Source organism: Ailuropoda melanoleuca, chromosome 3, assembly GCF_002007445.2.
Source record: "Ailuropoda melanoleuca isolate Jingjing chromosome 3, ASM200744v2, whole genome shotgun sequence".
NCBI lineage: Eukaryota > Metazoa > Chordata > Mammalia > Carnivora > Ursidae > Ailuropoda > Ailuropoda melanoleuca.
Genome location: NC_048220.1, coordinates 136454992 through 136478638, shown reverse-complemented (window position 1 = coordinate 136478638; position 23647 = coordinate 136454992). Strand labels below are relative to the sequence as shown.

Genomic DNA, 23647 nt, shown 5'->3' with positions numbered 1-23647 from the left:
GAGAGGAAGAAGCAGGCTCATAGCAGAAGAGCCTGATGTGGGGCTTGATCCCATAACGCCGGGATCACGCCTGAGCCAAAGGCAGACACTTAACCGCTGTGCCACCCAGGCGCCCCGAAAGTCAGCATTGCATTTAGCATCACAAACGAGCAGAAGGAACATTCGAGCAATCGAGCAGCATGGGAAGCAACAGGGTTATTATGACAAATTTCTGTTTTGTCTGATAATATTTTTAATCTAATAGCCCAGACTTTCACTTCCTGAAAATGAATGATATCCAGCTTCAGCTTCTACTTAGACCAAATACTGATTTTAGCCTTCAGCCATTTTGTCCAAAACAGGTATTCGGGGCCTCCTGGGGCAAAGCGTATGCACAATTAGTGGATGCCCTGAAGTTCAAAAGGGACTATGGAAATTACAGACCCTGAGCCATGGAAGGACTCTTCGAGACAGCCTGTTTCATCTGACAGATGAAGAAACTGAGGCTGGGGAAGCTGTGAGGCGCCTCTGGCTAGCACAGTTTTTGCATGAGAGGCAGAAGACAACCGAGTGCTCCCCGTGTCCAGGCCACCGTCCTCCCCATCACTTTTCACCTGGATTGATACTCAATTTCTTTCCTTCTAAAAAAACATCTTAACTGTTGCTAACAACAGCAGGTGCCACCGTCCCCAAAGCAGCCCCCGAGGCCAACTGTGATTTCCACCTATGGACACATGGCAATTAACTCCTTTTCTTGCCCATTTGATATCCACTGAGGTCATTTAAACTTAGCCTCTCGAAGACTGAAAGCAAAGGAAACAAAGCATTTTGGTCACAAATCTAAATCCTTAGCAAAGACCCATGTGTAAAGCTAAAAATACCAAATTCCAAAGACTTTGGTATAAAAGAGCCTCTAAACCCTAAAGAGACATGAAGCAGAAATCCCCTGAGTAACTCGAGAGAATAAAAATGTCAGGGAGGGGGCGGAGGGAGCAGAGGGAGAGAGGTTGTGGAATCACAGAACCCTTCCATCACCTGTCTGTGAGTGGAGTTATGACAAGCCTGTCAGTGCAGCCTAAAAATTCGTTCTGGTATATGAAAGCCACATCTGTGATGTGGATCATCATCTTGTCAGAATCTTCGTTAAAATAAAATCTGCACTGTTTCAGCCACTCAAAGTCTGTAGGGCTCTTGATATGCATGTGACACTGAAATGCAAAAGATATACGTTAAAGCTGAGATGAGAACCACGTATTAAATATGCACACTACCATTCATGTAGATCATAATGGGATGCAAATGGAACTCAGAGACAACCCAACTGGTTCGGAGATGTCAACTGCATCACCGTGCAACCCATTCATTTACCGATCAGCAGAAAGGACACTTTCAAAGATTTGGGAATAGAAAAATTCAAGAGAAATCCCTAATTGCGCCCACGAATTGAAATAGCAGGCCATATTTTAATAGTAAGGGATTCGTTTCTCTCATTGCACCCTTCAATGCCCATACCACAGCCCTAACCATAAAAAGTACAATCTACAAAAAACATGTCCTGGCATACAAAGACAGAATCTAACAATCTCACTGGGAAAAAGGCATCTCTTATGATTATGACAAAATACACTGTTGGGTTTGTTTTTTTTTAATCCATTCATTGTTTTTCCTAGGATTTGCAGCAGGCCAAAATGTCTGACATCCAAATGGCAGGTTATTGTCCCACAATGCTTTTGCCTGAATTTTTTAACCAAAATTTTAAGCCCTTTTAATCATTTTTCTTTGACAAATAATAAATCTAAAATTACCTCGAACTCTTTATTTCTCAGAGAGGCAAATGGTGTGCTTAACTATTAAGAGAGGAGATTAGACCACAGCAGCTTGAAAGAACTTCCTCCCAGTATATCAGAACCAATCTTTTACGATCTTTTTTACATAATGGGGTGAGACATGATTTAGCAAATTATTATGAAAATAAGAGCTTCTGGCCTTTCATCTAATGTTCTATTTTAGAGTAGAGGACAAATTTCATTTCTTTTTATACTTCCTGTTTTCTATGGCTACTAAACTCTGTTTGCCACTATGTCCTCTCTTTAAAGGCAAAAATCTGCATGACACCTGAATGTCACCAACCATACCAGGAAAGGCCACTGGCAATCAATGACATATAAGGTAGCAAAATTTGTTAAAGATAGGATTTATCAAAAGCCTTAAAGGAAGCACAAAGCAACTCTACTAGCGATGTTACTTATTTCTCTACAACAAGAAATTGGTAATCCTCAACTACTAACTAACAGGAGCACAAGACAAATGAAAGCTTTTTAGGATGCTACCTGTAAGTTTAGTGTTAACAATGATCACATAAATAATTTTAAAAATAGACTCGAGGGGCGCCTGGGTGGCGCAGTCATTAAGCGTCTGCCTTCGGCTCAGGGCATGATCCCTGCATTCCGGGATCGAGTCCCACATTGGGCTCCTCCGCTGGGAGCCTGCTTCTTCCTCTCCCACTCCCCTGCTGTGTTCCCTCTCTCGCCGGCTGTCTCTCTGTCACATATATAAATAAAATCTTAAAAAAAAAAAATAGACTCGAATTGCTCAATAACACCTTAGCAGAGATCATCGACATGGCACCGAAATTTCGGTTAAAGACCGAAAAAGAAAATCTGACAATGTCTCATCATGAAGATGACCCTTTGCCTGAGTCTAACCTTTTCTTTGAATTCACTCAAACCAATTCCAGTGGGTAAACAGAGATAGAACCTAGTATTTGCTTTTCTGTATATAACACAGCATTTATAACGTTTTTACCAGGTCATCAAAGATATCCCTTTGGTGCACATGAATAGTAATCAAAGTCTCATATTTGACTCGTTCCATGGAACTCAGATCCTTTGTTGTGATGCCTATCAATGTGTTCAATAGCTCCAGAAAAGACTGATTGGTTTTCTGCATGATTTTTTTATCAAATTTGGCATTTCTGAGGGCTTCTTCTGAATCCCGTGTCCATATCATTTGAATTCCCAATAATCCAACCTTATGGAAACAAAAAAGCTTTATAAGTGTATACAGCATATTAATATATTTAAACAGAAATTACAATACGAGAATAATGGTGATTAATATGCAAATGTAAGGCCATCCTTGATTACATCAACTTGATTCATTGTTTGGAAACCTATGGAAATTCTATTCATACTGTTCACCTGGCAATTACATACAGCCTCATGATGCATCCACAATTTTTTCCTTATAACTTTAAATCATTTACTGTTAAAGTCATATTTCCTTGCTATATAGACTTTAAGTTACCGGAAGGGAAAGAATATGTCTTAAACCTGTTCTCCTTGAACTAACACAAGGTTTACACATGGTAGATACTCACAAAATCTTTATTGATCATAATGTCTAAGAAAACATCATTTTCTGCATTCTAATGCTAAAATACATTTCTTGTCTTTCTGGCGAAGCATACGTGCAGTACTTTTTTATGATTTATTTATTAAAGAGATTCAGTAGGAAAAAACCTTTTAAGTTAAAAAAATATAAAGAAAACATATATATATAACATATGTAAGACTATATATATATTTATATATATAAATAATCTGCAGCTGAAACCTTTAAGCTTATGTATATTAAGAAATTCTTATGAAAATCTTAATTCTGGTCCAGTCTTAAATTACAGCCAGTTGTGTAGCTTACAACAGACAATGTATGAGATCTAAAATGACTATTCCATAAAAAATACTTTCCAATTTCAATACACTGACCTGAGCGGGGAAGGAAGAAAGAAATTCAATCAGCTGGAAACCTGTTTCTTGAATATTTGCAGCTGCCTGGCGAATCACAAGATGCAAGGAGGACTGAGACTCCTCCAGGAGAGAATTAAGCCAAACTTCCACATTACCCTCTGCCATCACAGGCTTATCCAATTCAACAGTCTCGCCCTCTCGAGAGGAGATTGACAGAATACGATCATAGATCTATGGTAGAAGCCAAAAAAAACAAAAAAACCACCCAGCTACATTCACATAAAGAATGAATTCCTCTGCTGCCCTCTTGTCAATGTTATCCTTCCCAAAGGAAGTTAAGCTACAGATTATAAAATAAAAGGCAAAAGATGATATAAAATCAATTTCAAACCAACAAAAAGAAGTTACCCATGAAATCTAAAAGGGAATACTAAATCAATTCCATATAGTCTATACCTGAGAGGGGAAAGCTTGTTTTCTAAGAGAACTACTCAGTACAAAGCTAATGATCAAAAAACGTCTAGTTTCCCCAAATGAAATGCAACACCGTAAGAGCCTGTCATCCACACCACAAGCTTATTACCAAGACGACATTGGCAATGTCCAGGTCAATATGATCAATGCAAACACCTTACCAGGTAAGTCCAATTCTGTAGTAAATGGTGTGCTCCTTATGAGAGCTCCTGGTGGTGCATAACTTCTGATTCAAACCCAGCTCCTCGTCTGGTCCTCTCACCCCAGTTTCCATGCAGTATGGTCTCATGGGAATAGCATCCTATTTACTAAAATACAGGCTCAAATGGTGCTCTGCCATTCGTTGACCACGCGATGGTGAGGGACACATCTCGGAGACTAAATGTTCTGCTTATAACTAATTCATTAAAAACCATGCCCATCCTGGGGCACCTGGGTGGCTCAGTCATTAAGCGTCTGCCTTCAGCTCAGGACGTGATCCCAGAGTCCTGGGATCGAGCCCCACATCAGGCTCCTCCGCTGGGAGCCTGCTTCTTCCTCTCCCACTTCTCCTGCTTGTGTTCCCTCTCTCGCTGGCTGTCTCTCTCTCTCTGTCCAATAAATAAATAAAATCTTTAAAAAAAAAAAATGTCTGTCCTGCTTCCCCACCCAGTTCACAGGCTGGTCATGACAAGTAAACCAAATAAAGCAAACTACTGAGTAAATACAAATGTTTGTTGTCATTATTGTTCTTTGGTAAGTGGAATACTGTTCCCTTGAGCTCTAATTTAGGACTATATTAATGAACCCTCCCTAGTTGTAGACAGACGTGGCCTACCAAGAAGCTCATAGGACTGAAGTTCCACAGCCTGTCACACATGGTCCGTTTCCAACTCCTCAATATAAATTTGTATTTATCATTTTATAAGAGCTGGGACCCACTAAAACAGGATCTGTCCCTGGTTGTGGAAACAAATGACAAAAAAAAAAGCAATGCTATTTGTTTTAAGAAATGATTGCTATGAACAGTGGCTAAAAATGAGAAAGTTTAATTTGTCCTCACTGTACAATGAGACAGTGAGAAGCTTCCCTTCAGAGCTTCAAGTCCTAGTGCAAAAAGATTTGAGCAAAGCATCAATGAGAAATGCCTGCATAATTCGGTACTTCTTTCAATGCACACATCCAGGAGATCTACAAGAAACAATGATTTTAAACCACTAAGACCATACTGTCCTCCCTGCCTCTCTACCCACTCCCTTGGTCAAGGCTTTGTTGTAGCAGCTCAGCCTTTTCCACCCTTCTTGTGCAATCACTTCTGACACTGGTTTCCCTGCCCCTCCCCTTCTAGTCTCCCTCTGACACTGAGCCAGAACATCTTTCTGAAACACACATCAGGTCACTTCCCTGTGTAAAAACCTCCAGTGCCTTCTGTTATGTTCAGGACGAAGTGGAATTCCGTAGTGTGATGCCCTTGGCCTTTTGGAATCTGGTCCATGACTCCTTCTCCCCCTTTTCCCCTTGCTCATCACTGCAAGTTATGGGTTAAAAAGTGTACCGCCAGGGGCGCCTGGGTGGCACGGCGGTTAAGCGTCTGCCTTCGGCTCAGGGCGTGATCCCGGCGTTGTGGGATCGAGCCCCACATCAGGCTCTTCCGCTGTGAGCCTGCTTCTTCCTCTCCCACTCCCCCTGCTTGTGTTCCCTCTCTCGCTGGCTGTCTCTATCTCTGTCGAATAAATAAATAAAATCTTTAAAAAAAAAAAAAAAGTGTACCGCCAAAATATATGTTGAAGTCCAAAGCACCAGTGAATGGGACCTTATTTGGAAATAGGGTCTTTATAGATGTCATCAAGTTAAGATGAAGGTGGACCCTACCTAATCCGATAACTGGTGTTTTTACAAGTAGAAGGGAATTGAGACACAGACACACAAGAAAAACATCATGTTCGGACAAAACAACAACGTGACACGTGCCTAAGCGAAGGAACATCCAGGGTTGCCAAGTGCCACCAGAACCTAGGAGAGAAGCATGAAATAATTTCTCCTTCCGAGCCTCCAGTAGGAACCAATCCCACTGACACCTTAGGTCAGACTTCTAGCCTGCAGAACTGTGAAAGAATACATTTCTGTTGTCAATCCAGAGCAACCCTAGCAAACCAATACAATCCCTCACACGCCCACACGTCCGACACCCCGGTTGCTCACACCTTCAGACCCTTGTGCCTGCCCTTTCTTCTGAACGGGACATGTTTACTTCCCCACCTGCTTGGGTATGTTTCACTTCAAAACATCAGTTCAAGCACCATGTTCTCTGTAGGAAGCCTTCCCTTACACCCCTGACATCAGGTGAAGGCTCCCCTGACAGCATCCCCATGCTTTCTGCGCATAACACAAGCACAGCAAATCAATAATTATTAACTGTTAAATTGCCAAATTTCTGATGAATGTTGCACTGCATAAAAACGACTTCAGCATTGATTTTGACAAATTCTTCCTTGGAACCCCAGGACAAGCACCCTTCCTGGCACATACCCAGAGGCATGGACTTACATGACTGGCTTTTGATTGCTTGTGATGCAACAGGCCCCCCACTGCAGCGACTGTACTCTAGATAGACCCCACCTGAGCACAGTTCCCTGAGGCCTGTGTATTCCCATGTTATGCACACCATCCGGCCCACGGAGGTTGTTCAGCAAGTGCCAACCGCATGCTAGGATGAACAAATGAATGGCACCAAGGGTTTACAGGAAGCCCCAGGGGACGAGGGAACACACTGTCCAACTAGAAGGGTCACTTTCTCAGGGAATTGCGGGTAAAGGGATGGATCAGGCACTATCTCCTGGCAGCCAGGCAAATGGCGTCATCCTCTCACTGAATGGCTTTTCTTGGGTTCCCCACAACCCTGTGATTCTAGAAACTTCTTGGAAGTGTTTTTTAAAAAAAAAAAAAGGTTTCCATCAAGCATGATGAGAAACGGGGACGATGACCATGCCAAAAACTTCTGAAAGCTGATTAAAACAATCCAGTCACTGAGGTAATTCTGTTTAGTGAAGGCATTATTTTCTGAACAATTGGTTTCTTTGTTTTGTCGAATTTCTAAACAGCTAGCTTGGCATGCAAAACCATGAATGCGACACACAGTGGTGCATTTCTAACCATATTTAAACTAGCTGTTACTCAAATTTACACTTTGGAGATTAAGAAATCACACAATTCTGAAGGCAAATGGGGCCTGGAAGTTCGTTTTTAATCACTGGCTGAGTGCGAAGGGACAGGGAAGCCACCCTTTGTACACCCCAGGGAGCTATTTTGTAAAGACAGTGGAGATTTAAGAGATGGCAAGTGCTGGCCAGCAATTAGAAGTAGGCAAACCTTTTCATGGAACTTGACGGTTTTGATATTGTCAAACACATTCAGCAAATGGGCTTGTATAGTGTGTGTGTCCGATGCCTGTCCCAGGATCTCCAAAAGCGCAGGGTCGGAGACGAAGAAAAACCGAGGGAAGCACAGTCGTTTTTTCTCCAAGTATCTACGTGGGGAGAGGCACAGAGAAACTGTATAAATACACAAAGCAGGCTTTTCTGGAAATAAATTCATCTGGATGGGAAAAGGTGGAAAGATCTTGAGACAATCTAATTTTCCCACATACTGTCAACGTCTTGGTTTTGTTTGATTCCTCATCTTGCCAAGTAGCGTTCCATATTCTGATGAGAAACAAAAAATTTTTTTTTCCAGGATTGATAGAAGGATTTCTTCATTTCTGACAAGTGTAAGGTATACACTTGACTGCGTCTGGAAAATCGTGTACTTTCTTGGTGGGGAGCAGGAGCAATTACACACGGAGTTTGGGGGGGTTGAGGTTTGTCTGCAAGCACGGTGCTGTGTCAGCGAAAGGCTGCATCTCATTCTTGGGATTGTCTCTTAAAGAGGGCAATGAATCCATCACTGAAGCAGAAGCAAAATCCAGCTCTGAATACACTGTGGAAGGGGCTCTGGCACTGCTCCCTGCTCCCGGATCTACTGAAACCCAGGGAATGCTCCTGTCACGGCCCTGCTTTCAACTGTGCTTTCGTTTCTACATTTGCTTTATTTTATGGTGACCCCTTATGTTATGGATATATTTTTTTTGTTATTTTCATATCAATACCTCTGTAACTTCATTTCCTTGCATATTTCAATATAATTATTGCAGTTTTCATTGTAATTTCTTTTTGAAATCTTACCAGAAATCCCTTTCACTTGTCCTTTTTTTTTTAATTTCTATTCCTTCCTTGTCATGTGTATTATTGTTTCATTCCTGTGTAAAATCATGGGGGAAATATTCTTATTGCATAGAGGCAGTTTCTCTTCATAGGAAGGTAGAGTTTTTACTAAGGACGGGGTAGACCAGAAGCTGAGCCAGCTGGCTCCCTTGAGGCCACACGTGGGGAACCCTTGGCCCCCCATACCTGGTCAAATGCTAGACCTGTGTGTCACTGAGTGGGAGGCCCAGCATGAGGGCAAGAGCCAAATTCCTTAAGACAAAAGAGAGGACTTTTCTCAGAGGCTGAAAGAGGCAAAGAAAGGAAGGAGACAGAAAGGTAGACTGTGGAAGTGAGGTGACTCTAAAGTGACAGAAATGGACAAGGTTTCTGCATGTGATGTAATCTTCCTCCTCAACGCTCATGAAATACTCAGTAAAATACACTCTACAAATGATCATTTCAGCAATTTGGATTTATTCACTTTGGGCATGTGAAAAAAAGCACAAAGTCTCGCCTCAGAGAGGGGGCAGGATAAGGCTGCTCATTTTCCTAAAGTCTTACTTCTATGCTCAGAGTTTTTTATGTTGTTTGTTTTGGCTTTTTACTTTCCTTACTCTAAATAGGCCATTTTATTTTAAATACCCCAGTCCATCTTATTCATAGAAGCTTATATTTACTCTTTATTGAGAATAGGGAATTCCCTATTCTTTCTTCTTATTGGTAAGCATAAAAAATTCTTATCAATTCTTCCCCCTTACTTACTGCCCCCTTCATAGTAACCTAGTCTGATTCTGTTGAGGAACCAGGTAACGTTGTCTATCCAGTGAGACAAGGATGAAAGGAGGCATGTGGAACATGACGACCAAACCTCTGTGATAAAGTAGACAAGACAATTTCTTCCTGACCTGTCAGAAGTCCCTTCCTATTGATGCAGATCTTCACTGGCTGGGAAGAATGTTCTTTTGTGTAAACATTTATACTCCAGTGTTTATACCAGGACTATATACTTTGGCCCATAACCTCTCGGGAACAGAATCAAAAGCCATGAAAAGCTCAGTAAAAACTGTGAATAATTTCAGAGTAGATTTTTTCCTCTGAGGAGTTACAAAAGAATGCCGAAATGCCAAGTGACAGAGTAGAGCATGATAAAAAAGAATGAAAAAGAAAAAAGAAAAAAAGGAGTGTGTTTGTATGCATGAGGGTGTGTCTACAGTGGCGGGTGGGAGGGGAGGAAGTGAAGAAAAGTAACAAACTCAACTTGGAAGTAGACCAATGATACGATTCCTCAGCAAGTTTCTCAGGGGCGACTGAGTCCTGCATGATGTCCTAGTGATCTGTGCCCCTCAGTCTTTCCAACATGAAGAGCCCTGAGAGCATGGAACCTTTCTAATCCTTTTCCTCTTTCCCTCTGGCCTGACTCTGGTGGTAGACTGCACGGCCGTCAAGCCAGGTCCCCATCCAAGAACCCTCAGAGGTGCTGCAACACAGCTGGCCGTGCTGATCATGATGGTTAAAAAGAATGCCACGTCATCAACCATTTGAAAAGAAAATTCCTTCTTTTGTCAAATATCCTTCAACAGTCACTTGACTTCATTCCACAATTTTATGAAGCATATCAAGTCATTCATAACTGGGAGTCTATTTTTCTAAAAATTTATTTTGGAAGATTTGCTTGCAAGTGGTTTTGTTGTATACTTGAAACTAATATAATTTTGCATGTCAATTATACTTCAATAAAAATAAATTATAAATGAAAGCATGTGTAGTTAACTGTTTTTACAATATTACTATTTAACATATTTCTGCTCACATGATTCCTGACTAGCCAAAGGAAAAGAAAAATATCTGTTACTCTTGGAATTCACCCAGCCTCCATATACACGTGTGTGCGAGTGTGTGTGTGTGTGTACACTGATAGATATATGAAGCTCTCATTTCTATATAATCTTGACTACGTGTGTACATTACATTGTTCATATTGTTCTTGGTTGCATGTAATGAAATATTTTGCCTCTTCGGATGTTTATCCAAGAAGGAAATCAGAAAAGTTAGGTGTATTAATTTTAAAAAGCAGGGGCTGTATGAGAATGTTTACAAGATCTGGTTCCAGTGATGGAAGAAGCCCTAAGTCCTATTATTCCAACAGCAGGACAAATCCAGCAAGGGCTTGCCAAGGATGTGAGGCACCAAGCTACCAGTTTTATCTGTGCAACAACATCAGACGTGAACTAAGTTTTAGCAAAAGAAAATCAATATGCCTAATGCTGTCTAGTCCCTCGGGTCCTGTTCCTCTCTAGGATGCTAAGGGAGGTTTTGCAGGGCCAGTTAACTTACCCAGTGAGGGATTTCTGGCACATTTCCAACTGGTCCAGCAAGTGTGGTAACAGCTGCCCCATGGTCTCATCTCCAACACAACACTGAACCACATTTGGCATTTCATGAGCCCGAGTCATAATCTTCACCCAAGATTTATCGATATTGGAAAAGCGCTTGGCTTCCTACAAGAATGAGGTGACAACGCACACTTGGACACATCTGTGATCTCAAGGACAGAGCATCTCACACACCTTCCCCTGAGGACAGATTTCTGACCAGTCTGGATACCCCAACTATACATGCCTGAAATGTCACATGTGTTCTATTTCAATTCTCCTTCTCCATCCCGCCCCCTCTCTTAAAGAAGGTACCCGCATTATGTTAACTAAAAGAAGACAGATACAGAAATGAAAATACAATATAAGACAGCTTGGAAGGGAAGAACACTCCCAACGGTTTTTGACAGTTATCTCTAAATAAAATGAATTTTGTGTTTTTCAAGTTTTCTACTCTGAGCACTGAATTGTTTGCATATCTCGAAAACAAAGCAAACATTTAAAAATAAGATACAAAATTATGGGGTGCCCGGGTGGCACAGTTGGCTAAGCATCTGACTCTTGGTTTCAGCTCAGGTCATGACTTCAGGGTCCTGGGATTGAGCCCCATATCAGGCTCCCTGCTCAGTGGGAAGTCTGCTTCTCCCTCTTCCTCTCCCACTGCCTCTGACCCCATGCTCTCTGTCCCTCAAATAAATAGACTTAAAAAAAAAAGACTCCCTGTGCTGTGCCTCTCCTGACCTGCATACTCTCTCTCTCTCTCTTTCAAATAAATAAATCTTTAAAATAAATGAATAAAAATAAGATACAAAATTATAGTATAACCCTAACATTGTAAAATTTTTAAACATAGATTTCTTTTCAAGAAAAAAATGGAAAATGCACAGATTACTTTGAGAGAGTAGAAATAATTTTTGTTTTCTTCCAAAAAACTTTCTATAGTTTACCAATAAGCAGGTACCATCAAACATGAGAGCAAGACACCCCACCCAGCTCCTTCAATATTGTATGTGAAAAGTTTCCACTCTTAGGTCCAATTTGAGATTCTCCTCCACCTGGCAAGAAGAAACACATGCCCAAATATAAAAGCCAATATAAATACTTAGAATTTCAGTGTGTGGATATATTTCACTGGTAGGTGAAAAATACATGGACTAACAGATCTGTCCTCTACAATGCAATTGAGAACTCATCATGGGGAAAGGTAGGAAGCCTGAGCAAAGAGAACACTCCACATCATCATGCTTCTAAGACTCAAGCATATCGTTGAAACATTGTAATTTTGCAAACAATTTAAGGTAATTGAATAAGAATCCTTGAGATTTGGTAAAAATGTTTTTTTATAAAAATTTCAAAATACTACACTCCATCTTTCCCATGAGATGATTAAATTTGATGAGAGAAACATGCTCCACAATCTCAAGAAAAGGGCCTTTTAATGTTCTGGAGATTATTCTGCCTGTTTCCACCCCCCGGGTTTCCAGTGCAGATATAATTGGGTATATTGTACAGCGTGGGTTGTTTCAAACTGTCAGTAGTAGCAGAACAAATTATCCTTGCATTGTCGAGATAACTCCATAATTCTACACTGTTCGAATTCTACCTTCAAATTACCAGAAGTGCATCAATTATGCATGCATTCGTCCTCTGTTTTCTTAACCCTCCGCTTCCTACAAAATGGCACAGTTCTCTAGCATTCACGTCCCTTCTTCTCCACAATTACTCTTTGAAAAATAGTTCAATGGCAACAAAAAAAGACTGGGTAGGGTGTGGCTCAATAGAGTTGAAATATTATTGCATTTTTAAAGGAATTATTAGTTATTAGATAATTCTCTAAGTCAAAACCCTGATGAAATCCTAAGGGAAATTCTCAAACCTTGGGCAGCTGCTTAGCAATATCTCCTCCCACAAAGACAGCTTCTAGGTAAATCCACAAGTTCTGCACCATCATCCAGTTCTCAATGATGTCTGTTGAGTTGGAAAGGCACTGCACCCACTTTTGAATCTGGGCCTTGAATGGCATATTGTACCTAAAATGAAAAATACATTCAGTATTTGAGGGGGTTTTTTGGTGTTTTCTTTTCATTGGTATTGTTTTCAAACTAAAAGATTTTGTATCCTAATTCTTACCTATTTCTTTAGGACTTTGATTATGTTGCTGGCTTTTTTTTTTTTTAAGTTTTATTTATTTAAGTCATCTCTAGACCCAACGTGGGGCTTGAACTCACAGCCCTGAGATCAAGAGTCACATTCTCTTCCCATTGAGCCAGCCAGGCACTCCCTGTTGCTGGTTTTTAAAATAATGCTACCAAGTCACAAATTCATCACTATTTATTGAACATTGTTTAACTTGTTCTTTTTTGATCCAGAGCACAGGCCGGTGGGAGAAGGTGTGTCTTCTGAGGAGCAGATCAGGCGTGAGACTTGACTCTACCCAACTTCTAGAGTAATAAATTTTGAGTCATTGTTGCTACAGCCAAGAGAATACTATCCTTTCTGCTGACCATCTGTGCCTATTCCAGAGACTCTCTCTGGCTTTTCATATAACATGGAGAATTACAGATTGTCCCTGTAATTCAATGTTCAAATATGTTCAACAACTAATTCAATGTTCAAATATGACAATCCCTGCGATCTCTCTAGCCTTTCCTTTTCTGGGTCTCTTTCCAACTTCCCATTCACTCATGTCTACTCACTCATGTTTGTGTGTGTGTGCGAGTGTGGCTGTGTTAGGGTTTACACAACTGTGCAGGTACACTCTGAAAGCCATTTTTCAGTCTCTCCCACAGTTAACCTATTTCCCTTTTTTTTTTCTTGAGACAGAAACCGATAGTGGTCTTGCAATGTCTTTTATCCTTCTCTTTGGATAGAGAACCCCTTTTCCCCCTGGACACAGAGCTGCCCAGTTACACTACTGAATTTCCCAGCTTCCTCTGCAGCAATGTGCAGTCCCAGGACGAAGTTCCACATCAGCAGGTCTCAACCTTGGCCGTACTCTGGGATCATCCAGCAGACCTTAAAAACTACTCATGCCTGCCTGGGTCCCACCTCCAAGAGACTCTGATTCAACCAGCCTGAGATGTGGCCCAGGCAGTGGGATGTAAGTTCCCGAGGTGTGTCCAGCATATAGCCAAGGCTGAGAACCACTCTCCTGGATGAGAAGCGGCAGCACTGGAAAGAAGGGGAATTATGGAAGAGAAGGGCCACACCTGGAAAAGACAGAAAAGTGAGCCAGACAAAGCTTGGGTCCCCGATGAGGAGGTGGAGCTTCTCATCAACCCTGGAGATTCTTTCATGTGAGAGACACACAAACTTCAGTCTGATGCAAGCAGTGTTGTATGTGGTGCTTCCGTTACTTGCAGACAAAATCCTAAATGATTACACTGTTCTCCCTCACTGATCCCTCTATTCTAACAGACTATGGACTTGAAGTCTTCTTGTATGTTAGTCATATTTGTGAATAAAATTTTCATTCCCATAGTCTTGTTAAACAGACTGTTTTAATATTCCACATCTTTCTGGGTTTTTTTTTTTTAATTTATGCTTTTCACTAGAATGCAGTTCCATAGCAATGGAGGTCTTCGTTTTATTCACTCTTTTACCCATAGCACCTAGAAGAGCACAGGGCACATAGTAGCTGTTCAATAAACTTGTGTTGACTATGTGTTCCTCGCACAGCTCTTATCTGTGGATTCAATGTCATTGGTAAGGATAGTTGACCAATCCCTAACATAGATAATTTTTTTAAAGATTTTATTTATTTATTGACAAAGAGAGAGAGCACAAGCAGGGGGAATGGAAGGCAGAGGGAGAGAGAGAAGCAGACATCTTGCTGAGCAGGGAGCCTGACTCAGGGCTTGATCTCAAGGACCTGGGATCATGACCTAAGCTGAAGGCAGATGCTTAACCCACTGAGCCACCCAGGTGCCCCACATAGATAATTTTTACTTAATTTATACATGTACATTTTCTACCTGCCTAGAGTGTGTTATTTTCCACCTATCCATCATTCTACTTGGCTTTGAGTCACAACCAAATTCACTAAAACTGGCAAATCCTAAGCAGTTGAGAGTCAAGGTTACCAATGGTCTAAATCTCTAAGATCTAATTTTATATTCCATATTACTCACTTCAAACACTAAAGTGTACCAAGTAAATGTGAAGAAGAGAAATTTTTATCTAAACAGTATTAAGGGGTTATTAATCCTTACATTAAAATTATTGATACACACATACACACAGAATAGAGTGACATTTGAAAGACAGAATGCAATAAACTCCTATCTCAATGATACCCACATGCTACTCTATTGCCATGTATTTGAGAAGATGCTGGAGAACAAAAATTTATTTCACAAGGAGCAAAAGAAAGCAATGAACCAAGGAAATGTTAAGTTCATGAGTCTAAGGCCCATGTGTCCAAAGCGCAATGGCTTTGCTGTTAAGTGTCAAACAAAAGTGTTAGACTAGTATCGGTCTGTGCTGTTTTACTTCTCTTTATGAATTAAATTCATTCTCCATCTTAATCTGTCATCTCATTAAATATGTACACAACTAAGAGTTTCTAGTCCACAGATGTTGGCACAACGATTTCCCAAGTAGAACGATTATTCTGAAGCTCAGCCTAATTTCCCCTGGACTCCAGAGCCTGTCGAGCTGTCAGCTGCGCGGTGAGGCTTGTCAGCGGCAAAGTTGAAATGTTCCCCAAGATCCAAGTGGCTAATTACATGTTGCATTATTTTGTCCAGTTGATGGTCTCAGACACATCCCACAAATAGAAGATAATGAAATAAAAACAGGATTATACATGCTGTGCCAAAAGCTAAAATTATAACAAGGATTTTTAACGTTAAATAAATTGTATGGGAGCTATTGCTGCATTTTAAAAATGAATTTCCCTTAAGATGTTCGTTATGATGGTTCCTGAATCTCAGGGGTAAGACAGACAGACTTCTTACCTGTTACTCAGTAGGGAGCCCAGCAACATCAAGCTGTCCTCCATGCTGGCAATGATTTCTGAGGTGCTGTCTCCCCGCAAGAGGAGCTCTCCACGGGCTTTAAAGCTGCCAAAGGTGAATGCTTTGCTCTCCCACTCGTTCATCACCTGCTTCAGCTTCTGCTCAATGTCCCTCTCTTTCACAGCACTGATACAGATGTCCTATTAAAATTGCAAGCTCTTGTTTTATCACATGAAAGCCACACATCCTTCTTGAACAGTCTAGATTCAGCAAAGGTGAACCTGAAGCACTATTTGCTTCATACGTACCTTTATATGCTGTAAAATGCAATATAAGAAATGGTGCATGTGTATACAGATACACAATTAGGGAAGGAGGTGAAGATAGAGCTGTTACTAAACAAGAGAACCTTAATTTGTAAAACTTCCCATCAAACTCTTCCAGAAAGAAAGATGACAGAAAAGATATGCAACAATGGAACACTATTCAGCCATGAGAAAGAAGGACATCCTGCCACTGGCGACAACATGGATGGGCCTTGAGGGCATTAGGCTAAGTGAGATAAGTCAGAGACAAATACTATATGATACATGGAATACATATATAAACTATACTTATATGTGGAAATCTGAGAAACCAAACTCAGAAAAACAGAGTGGAATGGTAGTTACCAGAGGCTGGGGGAGGGAGAGGGAATAAGACAGATGTTTAAGGGTACATACTTGCAACCAGTAGATCAATAAGTCCTAGAGATCCAATACACAGGACAGGGATTATAGATAACAACACTATATTATAAATATTAAGCTTCCTAATAGACTAGACTTGTTACCACCACTAGAAGAAATGACAATTATGTGGCACTACAGAGGCGTTAGCTAACACCACAATGACAATCATGTGGAAATATAAGCGTATCAAGTCAATACATGATACACCTTAAAGTTATACGATGTTATATGTCAATTATATCTCCATTTGGATAAAAAACAGATAATGTAATAACCTTTTAAATTTTGAAACTCTAATCAAAGACTCAAAATTTAATGTGTCTCTAATTTAACTCTAGAGCCAAACCGATGCAGTACGAGAGGAGGAAATTAAATTATATTCTTATAACCCCCTATCTGACTTTCCCATCATTCCCACTGGCCCTCCCCCAATCCTTTCTCCACACAGTTACCACAGTGATCTCTGCAAAATGCAATTCCAACCCTGTCATCTCCGCTCAAAATACATCTCCCAGATGGCTCCCCATTGGTCCAAAGACCAAAATCGATAACACACCCTCGCCATGCTGGCATTCCTCTGGTTTCCCAAACACACCTCACACCCTTCACACGTGCTGCCCCACCTGCCTGACACTGTCTTCTTCGCACTTTCCAAGCCTCTCCCTGCCTTACCGCAGAAACACACGGACACACACCCCCAGCAGTCATGGACATGCACCCCAGCATTCCCTACTTTTATTACCAACCCCCAACCAAACAGGTGGAGCCTATTACTATAGGCTGTCATAGAGCAGATACTTTTACTTCAACGGTATTTACCACGTCTTGTAACTATACTTTTCTTCGGATAATTATTTCACTACAGAAATTATTTAATGATCTACGAATGCAGAAATGCATCTTTAGGTCCCCGGCACTTAACACAGAAACTGTCATGTAAACATCTGTTGAAGGAACGAAGAGCTGAGTGCCCAGAAAAGAGTTTTAATTGTCTTAGTATGGTTTACTGATCCAACATCCCATAATGTAGGAATACTATCAAAATAAATCCCATGGGACCGTCCAATCCCCCCCCCACCACCACATCATGCTTTCTACCAACTGTACCTCTATTTCCTCTTTGTACTTCAGAAGAGGTGCCTCCATGATATTTCTTAACTTAAAGGTTTCATTCCCCACATCCAGACTATGCCCAGTGAGAGCAGCTATCCTTTTCCAGTGCCTCTCCATCATAGCCTTACTGGCCATGTGCTCCAGGAGCGGGCAACATTCACTGAAATCATCAATGGTCTTCTTCAGATCCAAGAAAGCCTGCCAGTCCTTCGAGGCCCGAGGCAGCTTCCGACACCTGCAAAGTGAAGCCACCATGAGTGGTTATTCAAAGATGAGCCTGGGTATATCCCATCCAAGACTTCCTGCTGGCATTTCTGTCAAAAACAGTCATTTTGAATACCTACCACATTCTCATATCTCATGACTCAGATGATATCCGCTGATATAACATACTTCTACATTATAGAAAATTATTCCTCCCAATCAGGAAAGGTTTTTTTCCAACTCCCTCATAAAAATTTACTAGGAATAAAAGGCATTATTTTAAAGGATAGAGGTGCCTCCCAATTCAACCCAATTCCACAAACAGGTATTAAGAGCCTTCTAAGTACAAAGCACAACAGAGTGTATCAGGCTGTCAACCGAAAAATGTACAACAAATGACCCTCTATTTTCTTTGGGTTCAACCCTTAAAAGGATGTAGAAAAATCAGTGGGCTCTTGCTTTTATTACAGGAAGTCACCTCACATAAACTTCAAATGTTGGTAAGAGTAATATAAATAGAGATCAGCTCTCTCCAAGACTCAGAAAAGTCCCTGACCAGATTCATCCAGGTTTAAGGAATATGCTCGTCTCACCGTGCACACACAGAGCTAATTAATAAATAGTGTCTGGCAAGGGTGATGTCAACAGACAACAGCAATGCAGCACGATGTGCTTTCAGAACATCTGGGGGTGAGAAGAGAACTTGACAGCCTATCAAAAAAGAAAGCATTTGAGATTCGATAGCTCTGGGCGTGCTAAACATTTAATTTCTCACCTGTTCTGGAACTCTGAAAGTTCGTTGTTGATTTTTTCAACATTCACTTCTGACCAAAGGATATCATGATAGCTGTTTACAGTTTCTATGACGCTGTTGTACAGAGTGTATATTTTCTGTAGAAGATTTAATTGCTTCTTTATTTCAAGAAGCTGAGGATACTGAGTAACTGGCAACCCAAAAAGCTCCTCTCCTCCAGTATAGGTGATGTATTTCCGGTAGATATTATCAAATTGATTCTAAAGAAAACACAAGTGAAAACTCAACAAGATGATTTACACATGAATAAACATGTAAATGTCAAAAAAAATGGAAAATAAGCAAATGTGGATGATCTCTGAGCACAGGCAAGCAAGAATAGTAAATAACTATAGCTAATTACATAGAAACTAACTCCAATTATAATCATCCCAAATCACATTTTTAAAAATATTCTACAATAGACCTTTCTATATTAAGGGAAAAAAATGTGCGTATCTTAAAAACATTAGGGTTTTGGTTGTTTAGAAGGTTAAAGAAACTAAAAAGATTACCTGAAACATGATAAGCCTATCACTGGCTTCCTGGGGTTTCAAGCCAGTGGCCATTGGACCATTCTGAAACAAAAAGTTAAACATAAAATAGAACGAAGTGTTGCCTATGGACTTTATGAGCTTGAAGTATTTGCACATCAAAGTTAGCTTTCAAGCATGTCACATCAATGACAGGAAACTTCATTTTTTAATTGTAGAAAAGGACTCAAGAAAGTGTCTCGTTTGGACATATTTTCAAGTCTAAAAATACCACAACTTCTAAATAATATCACAACTTCTAAATTTCAAGAAATTTTGAAAATTAAAAACAATTACTGTTCATTTCTTAAGTGACACGGGCAAAGAAGGGTCAATAAGCCCTCTATAGGAAGCCCATATAATGTCTAGTTTTGAACTAAAACACTAATGCCACAAAACTCACAGATTTTACCATTCTCATATCTATTGGCAAAGTGGCCTATAATCTTAACATTCCTAACATTCTTTCCTACATCAGGACACCTTCAATATGTGGGTTTCTGTGCTTCCTCATCCATGAAGTTAGCGTATGGATTCAATCTCATAACTTTATTAACTTTGTGGTTTGGGGTGTCTTTCCTATGTAATGGGCACAAACTGTACCCTTTACTCTACATATTTTCTTCCTGTAGTATATTATAATTGGCTAGAAATGGGTCCTATTATATGACATATTCCCAGTAGAAGAGTTGGCACTAAAACTCATAAATGAATGACTAAAACGTGAACTCCATCTGCCTTGTCCACTTTGTGTCTTCAACACCAAGGACAGCGCCTGGCACCTGCTGGGTACTCTATGATGTTTGTGAACAAAGGAAAGCTGTAGAAGGAGGACTGTTTTAACCATATGTGAATAGTATTTGTCTATACAAGTTTAGAAAGCTATCAAACCACCTCAGGAACAGACCAATGATATAACATGGACAACACTTTTTAAATTCCTATTTCTTAGATTGCTTCCATGAAAATAAAATTTCCACTCCTAGGGAATTTCATTAAACTTGGCATACAATCTTTAAACACTTTGCATGCTCTGTTCATTCTTCCCCAAAAATACAAACAGAAAAAGCTGGAGTTGTACCAAATCATAGTCCAAGTAGAACTGGCGACAGTCCTGGAGGAAAACCTCCACGGTGCTAATAAGTTCCTTCCTGAAACTGGGCTGCAGTGAGACCAATTCATTCTGAACTTCGCTGGCACGTGCCAGAAGCTTCTCCCAAGAATAACGCAGAGTATCAACTTTGTCCATCTCTTCCTTTGCTATCAGAAGCCCGTATTTGTTAAGCAGGGCATAGGATTCCTATACAAAAGAAGGAAAATTTAATTTCTGCCAGTCGGATGCATAAATCTACACACTCATTTATTAAAACATTTTTCAAAGCGTTAGACTGGAAAAGATCACAATGTTAGGGAAACTTCGTAGAGAGGTCTGTGATTCTTCTTGAAAACCATAAAAGGTCAAATGAGCAACTGAGCCCCTAAGCTTTGGTTTCCTCATCTGTAAAATCAGGCAAATTCCCTGGCAGTTTCACAGGATTTTTGCAAATATCAAAAACAGCATTTTAATTGAATTTAGAACACTATAAAAACTATAAATCATTACACAAATAAAAGGTATTTTTACTTAGGCCCCTAAATTGTATTTCAAGACTTTGAAATTATATCAACTAACTGAAAAGTGTAAAATAATCTAACTGCTAATATTACAGTTATAAAATAAATCAGGGTTTTAACTCTATCTCATTTCATTGTGTTGGTAAGAGGTTCCAATAGTAAGATACAAGAGGGAACCTGTGTATCAAAGCCTGAGCCAGGTCATTACATTCAAGATGCAAAATCCTAGACTACTCTCTTGGCTAAAAGATTAAAATTGGTTTTCATGAGAAAGGATTTTCCCTAAATATCTCTGCCCTACTCTCCCACCATTAGTTCTCCCCATACAGGTAGAATGAATTCCTGATCATCAATTTGGGGAAAAGACTGTTGATTTGGGCAAATCTAGCCCAGTGCCTTTCTCCCTCTTTCTTCTTCCTCCTTGAATGCATCCCTCTGGCCTGCCCCCCAGTAGCAATAAAGAAAAGCAGGGTAACAGAGAGGCCTGCAGCTTTCCAATGCTGCCTCTGATATGAGTTGGTTCAACAATTCTGGGATATAGTGTTCACAAGTGAGACATGTATGGATTTGGTAGTGTGTGTATGGATTTGGGCAGTAATGGGAATATGGGAGTTGTACACTAAGCCCCATCTTCCAAATAAGTTCTATCAGGAATAAAGGTTTTGATCTTGATGCCAGTTAGGTGTTTGTTTGATCTTGACTACCTGACTATAGTTTTGTCTGAATTCACAGACAGGGGTACACAGGGGTGTCAGTCACTGGGCCTCCTCTTCAAACCCCCAGCGACGCTCCTGGTTCAACACAAAGCAGGGATTCTTTACCTTATGTTTCAATTCCCAAGAAGGGTACAGTGGACCATAGATTTTCCTGACTCATTGACTCATTTTCCTGGTAATTGGAAATTTTCCAAAATTCAAAGAGGGATGCAGAAAATGAGACTAGTGTACAATCCTCACCATCAGAATTTAAGTCCAAACATTTAAGTTATGGTGTGATAAAAAGATATTTTTTCTAGTATTATTTTAATGCTATAATTATACTGATCTCATTTAAAAAGAATAATATAGTAACCCATTCCTGAGCAAACATATTCATATAGAAGAGAAAATATGATACAGTACAATTACAAAAGTAATGTATAATGCTAATCTGCATCACTTCTTTGACCCTCAGTTTCCTTATGTTAAAACAGGTGTTTGGTACGGATTAAATGAGTCAATACAAAATTAATACATGAACGGACACTGTTAGCACTTGTAGGGACCAAGGGCAGGCCATCCCAAAATGTGCTACTTTGCCACACTGATTATTTTAAATAAGAGTCTTAAGAATCAGGTAATGTAAAAAGAACATTCTGACCTCCCCCCCCCCTTCGTCTCCGGAGAGCAGAAAATAGATGTGAAAGGTACCCTCTCTGAACCAGGAGGTAAAGAGATATACTAATCACCACAGACAGGACATTTAGAGCTGAGAAAGCTATGTAAACAACCCTTGTTACTTTTTAGTAATTTACTACCACAGCCCAAATTCCATTTAGAATTCCTTACTTCAATTAAGCTCCCAAAGTTAAGTTTTCTTTGATCTGTCAATTCCTCACACATTTATTGTCTCTTTGCGTAAAAAGCATAAGAACTGCCTGCCTTGTTCATTTCTTTAGGTCTCAACTTCATTATTGGGCCTCTACGTACACATAATAAAACTTTGATTTTTCTCCTGTTGATCTGTCTCATGTCAGTTTAATTCTTAAACCAGTGAGAAGAACTTGAAAGGTAGAGGATGAATTTTTCCTCTCCTACAGCTCCAGCCAAGTCCTGTTTACCAAGTCCCAACTGCTAGGAGTGCTGTCTGTGGGGATCACAGCTGCCTCTTTCCCAGGAAAACTGTCCTCAGCTAAATGGTAGCCTCCTCATTGGGAGATTATGATCAATGACCAACTGACTTGGGGGTGTAAAGGGCAGTCCTCCTTCCCTCAAGATAGGACCAGCTGTGTGGTATAACTCATGATCCAGAGCACCCCGTGGATCTAGCAGAAATCAGTCTACAGCTACGATCACACTCTCACTTAGCTACCCCACCCTTGACCCAAACTCATCATTCCTGTTTCCCTCACCCCCTTCTCCTGTGGGCACTCATCTATAGATCACTTGTACAGAAATCCTCACCCAGGCTCTGCAATTAGGAATCTTAGATGTCATGTAAAGGACCAGAACTGGCCCACAGAAGGTCCCCTATAAGGTTAGGTATCATCATTACTGAAATTGTTCTTAGATTAAGCATCCATTAGTAACTACAGACCAGACCTCATCAATACTTCAGATAATATCACTCAACATGTGGAGATATTTCCATAATGAACAAATGATTATCAATCACCTCAATAGGTCCTACTTGAAAGTCAATGGAGATTTGCTGCTCCCTGATTTCTTTCAGTGCTGCCATAGCAATGCGAATATCATCTAGGTCTTTAATCTGACGATTCAGTTTCTTATTGAATTCTTCAACAAGTGTAAAAATGTTTTCCATCTCACTCCTGTATTTTTTGTTACAGTGACGGCCAATGACAACCATCCAGGCCTTTGTCTCAGTAGTCAGAGTGAACTTTAAGTCAGCTGTAAAACCCAAATGTCCCCAGATCAGTTTGAAAAATTTGAACCAGTATGAAAAGACAGGGTGTTATTGTTCACCAATAATAAATACTTTTCAATTTACAGCCCCGTAGCGCATAAGAAAATCAAACTGGGAAAAAAATAGATTTTCCTACTTATTATATATTCATTCATTTACAAAGCTTGTCTTACAACAATTTGGAATGTATTTCGAAATGCTAAAAAAAAAAGTACATTATCAAAACCATTGGAGATAAGCCTCAAATGTTTATAATTATTTATTAAAGGAAGGGTAAATTTT

General features: G+C 40.1%; 1 protein-coding gene across 1 annotated transcript in view; it reads right to left on the bottom strand.

Annotated features, from left to right (window-relative positions):
* Window positions 1–23647, bottom strand: part of DNAH5 (dynein axonemal heavy chain 5) — a 278502-nt gene that overhangs the window by 131557 nt on the left and 123298 nt on the right. The window contains exons 24-35 of the mRNA XM_034657084.1: window positions 23114–23349; window positions 20208–20426; window positions 19109–19171; window positions 18576–18814; window positions 17591–17831; window positions 15753–15952; window positions 12671–12824; window positions 10757–10920; window positions 7551–7707; window positions 3747–3959; window positions 2785–3009; window positions 1015–1187 (exon numbers count right to left, since the gene is read on the bottom strand). Of these exons, the coding sequence (XP_034512975.1) occupies window positions 1015–1187; window positions 2785–3009; window positions 3747–3959; window positions 7551–7707; window positions 10757–10920; window positions 12671–12824; window positions 15753–15952; window positions 17591–17831; window positions 18576–18814; window positions 19109–19171; window positions 20208–20426; window positions 23114–23349 (2284 nt within the window). The remainder of the gene's footprint in view (window positions 1–1014; window positions 1188–2784; window positions 3010–3746; window positions 3960–7550; window positions 7708–10756; window positions 10921–12670; window positions 12825–15752; window positions 15953–17590; window positions 17832–18575; window positions 18815–19108; window positions 19172–20207; window positions 20427–23113; window positions 23350–23647) is intronic.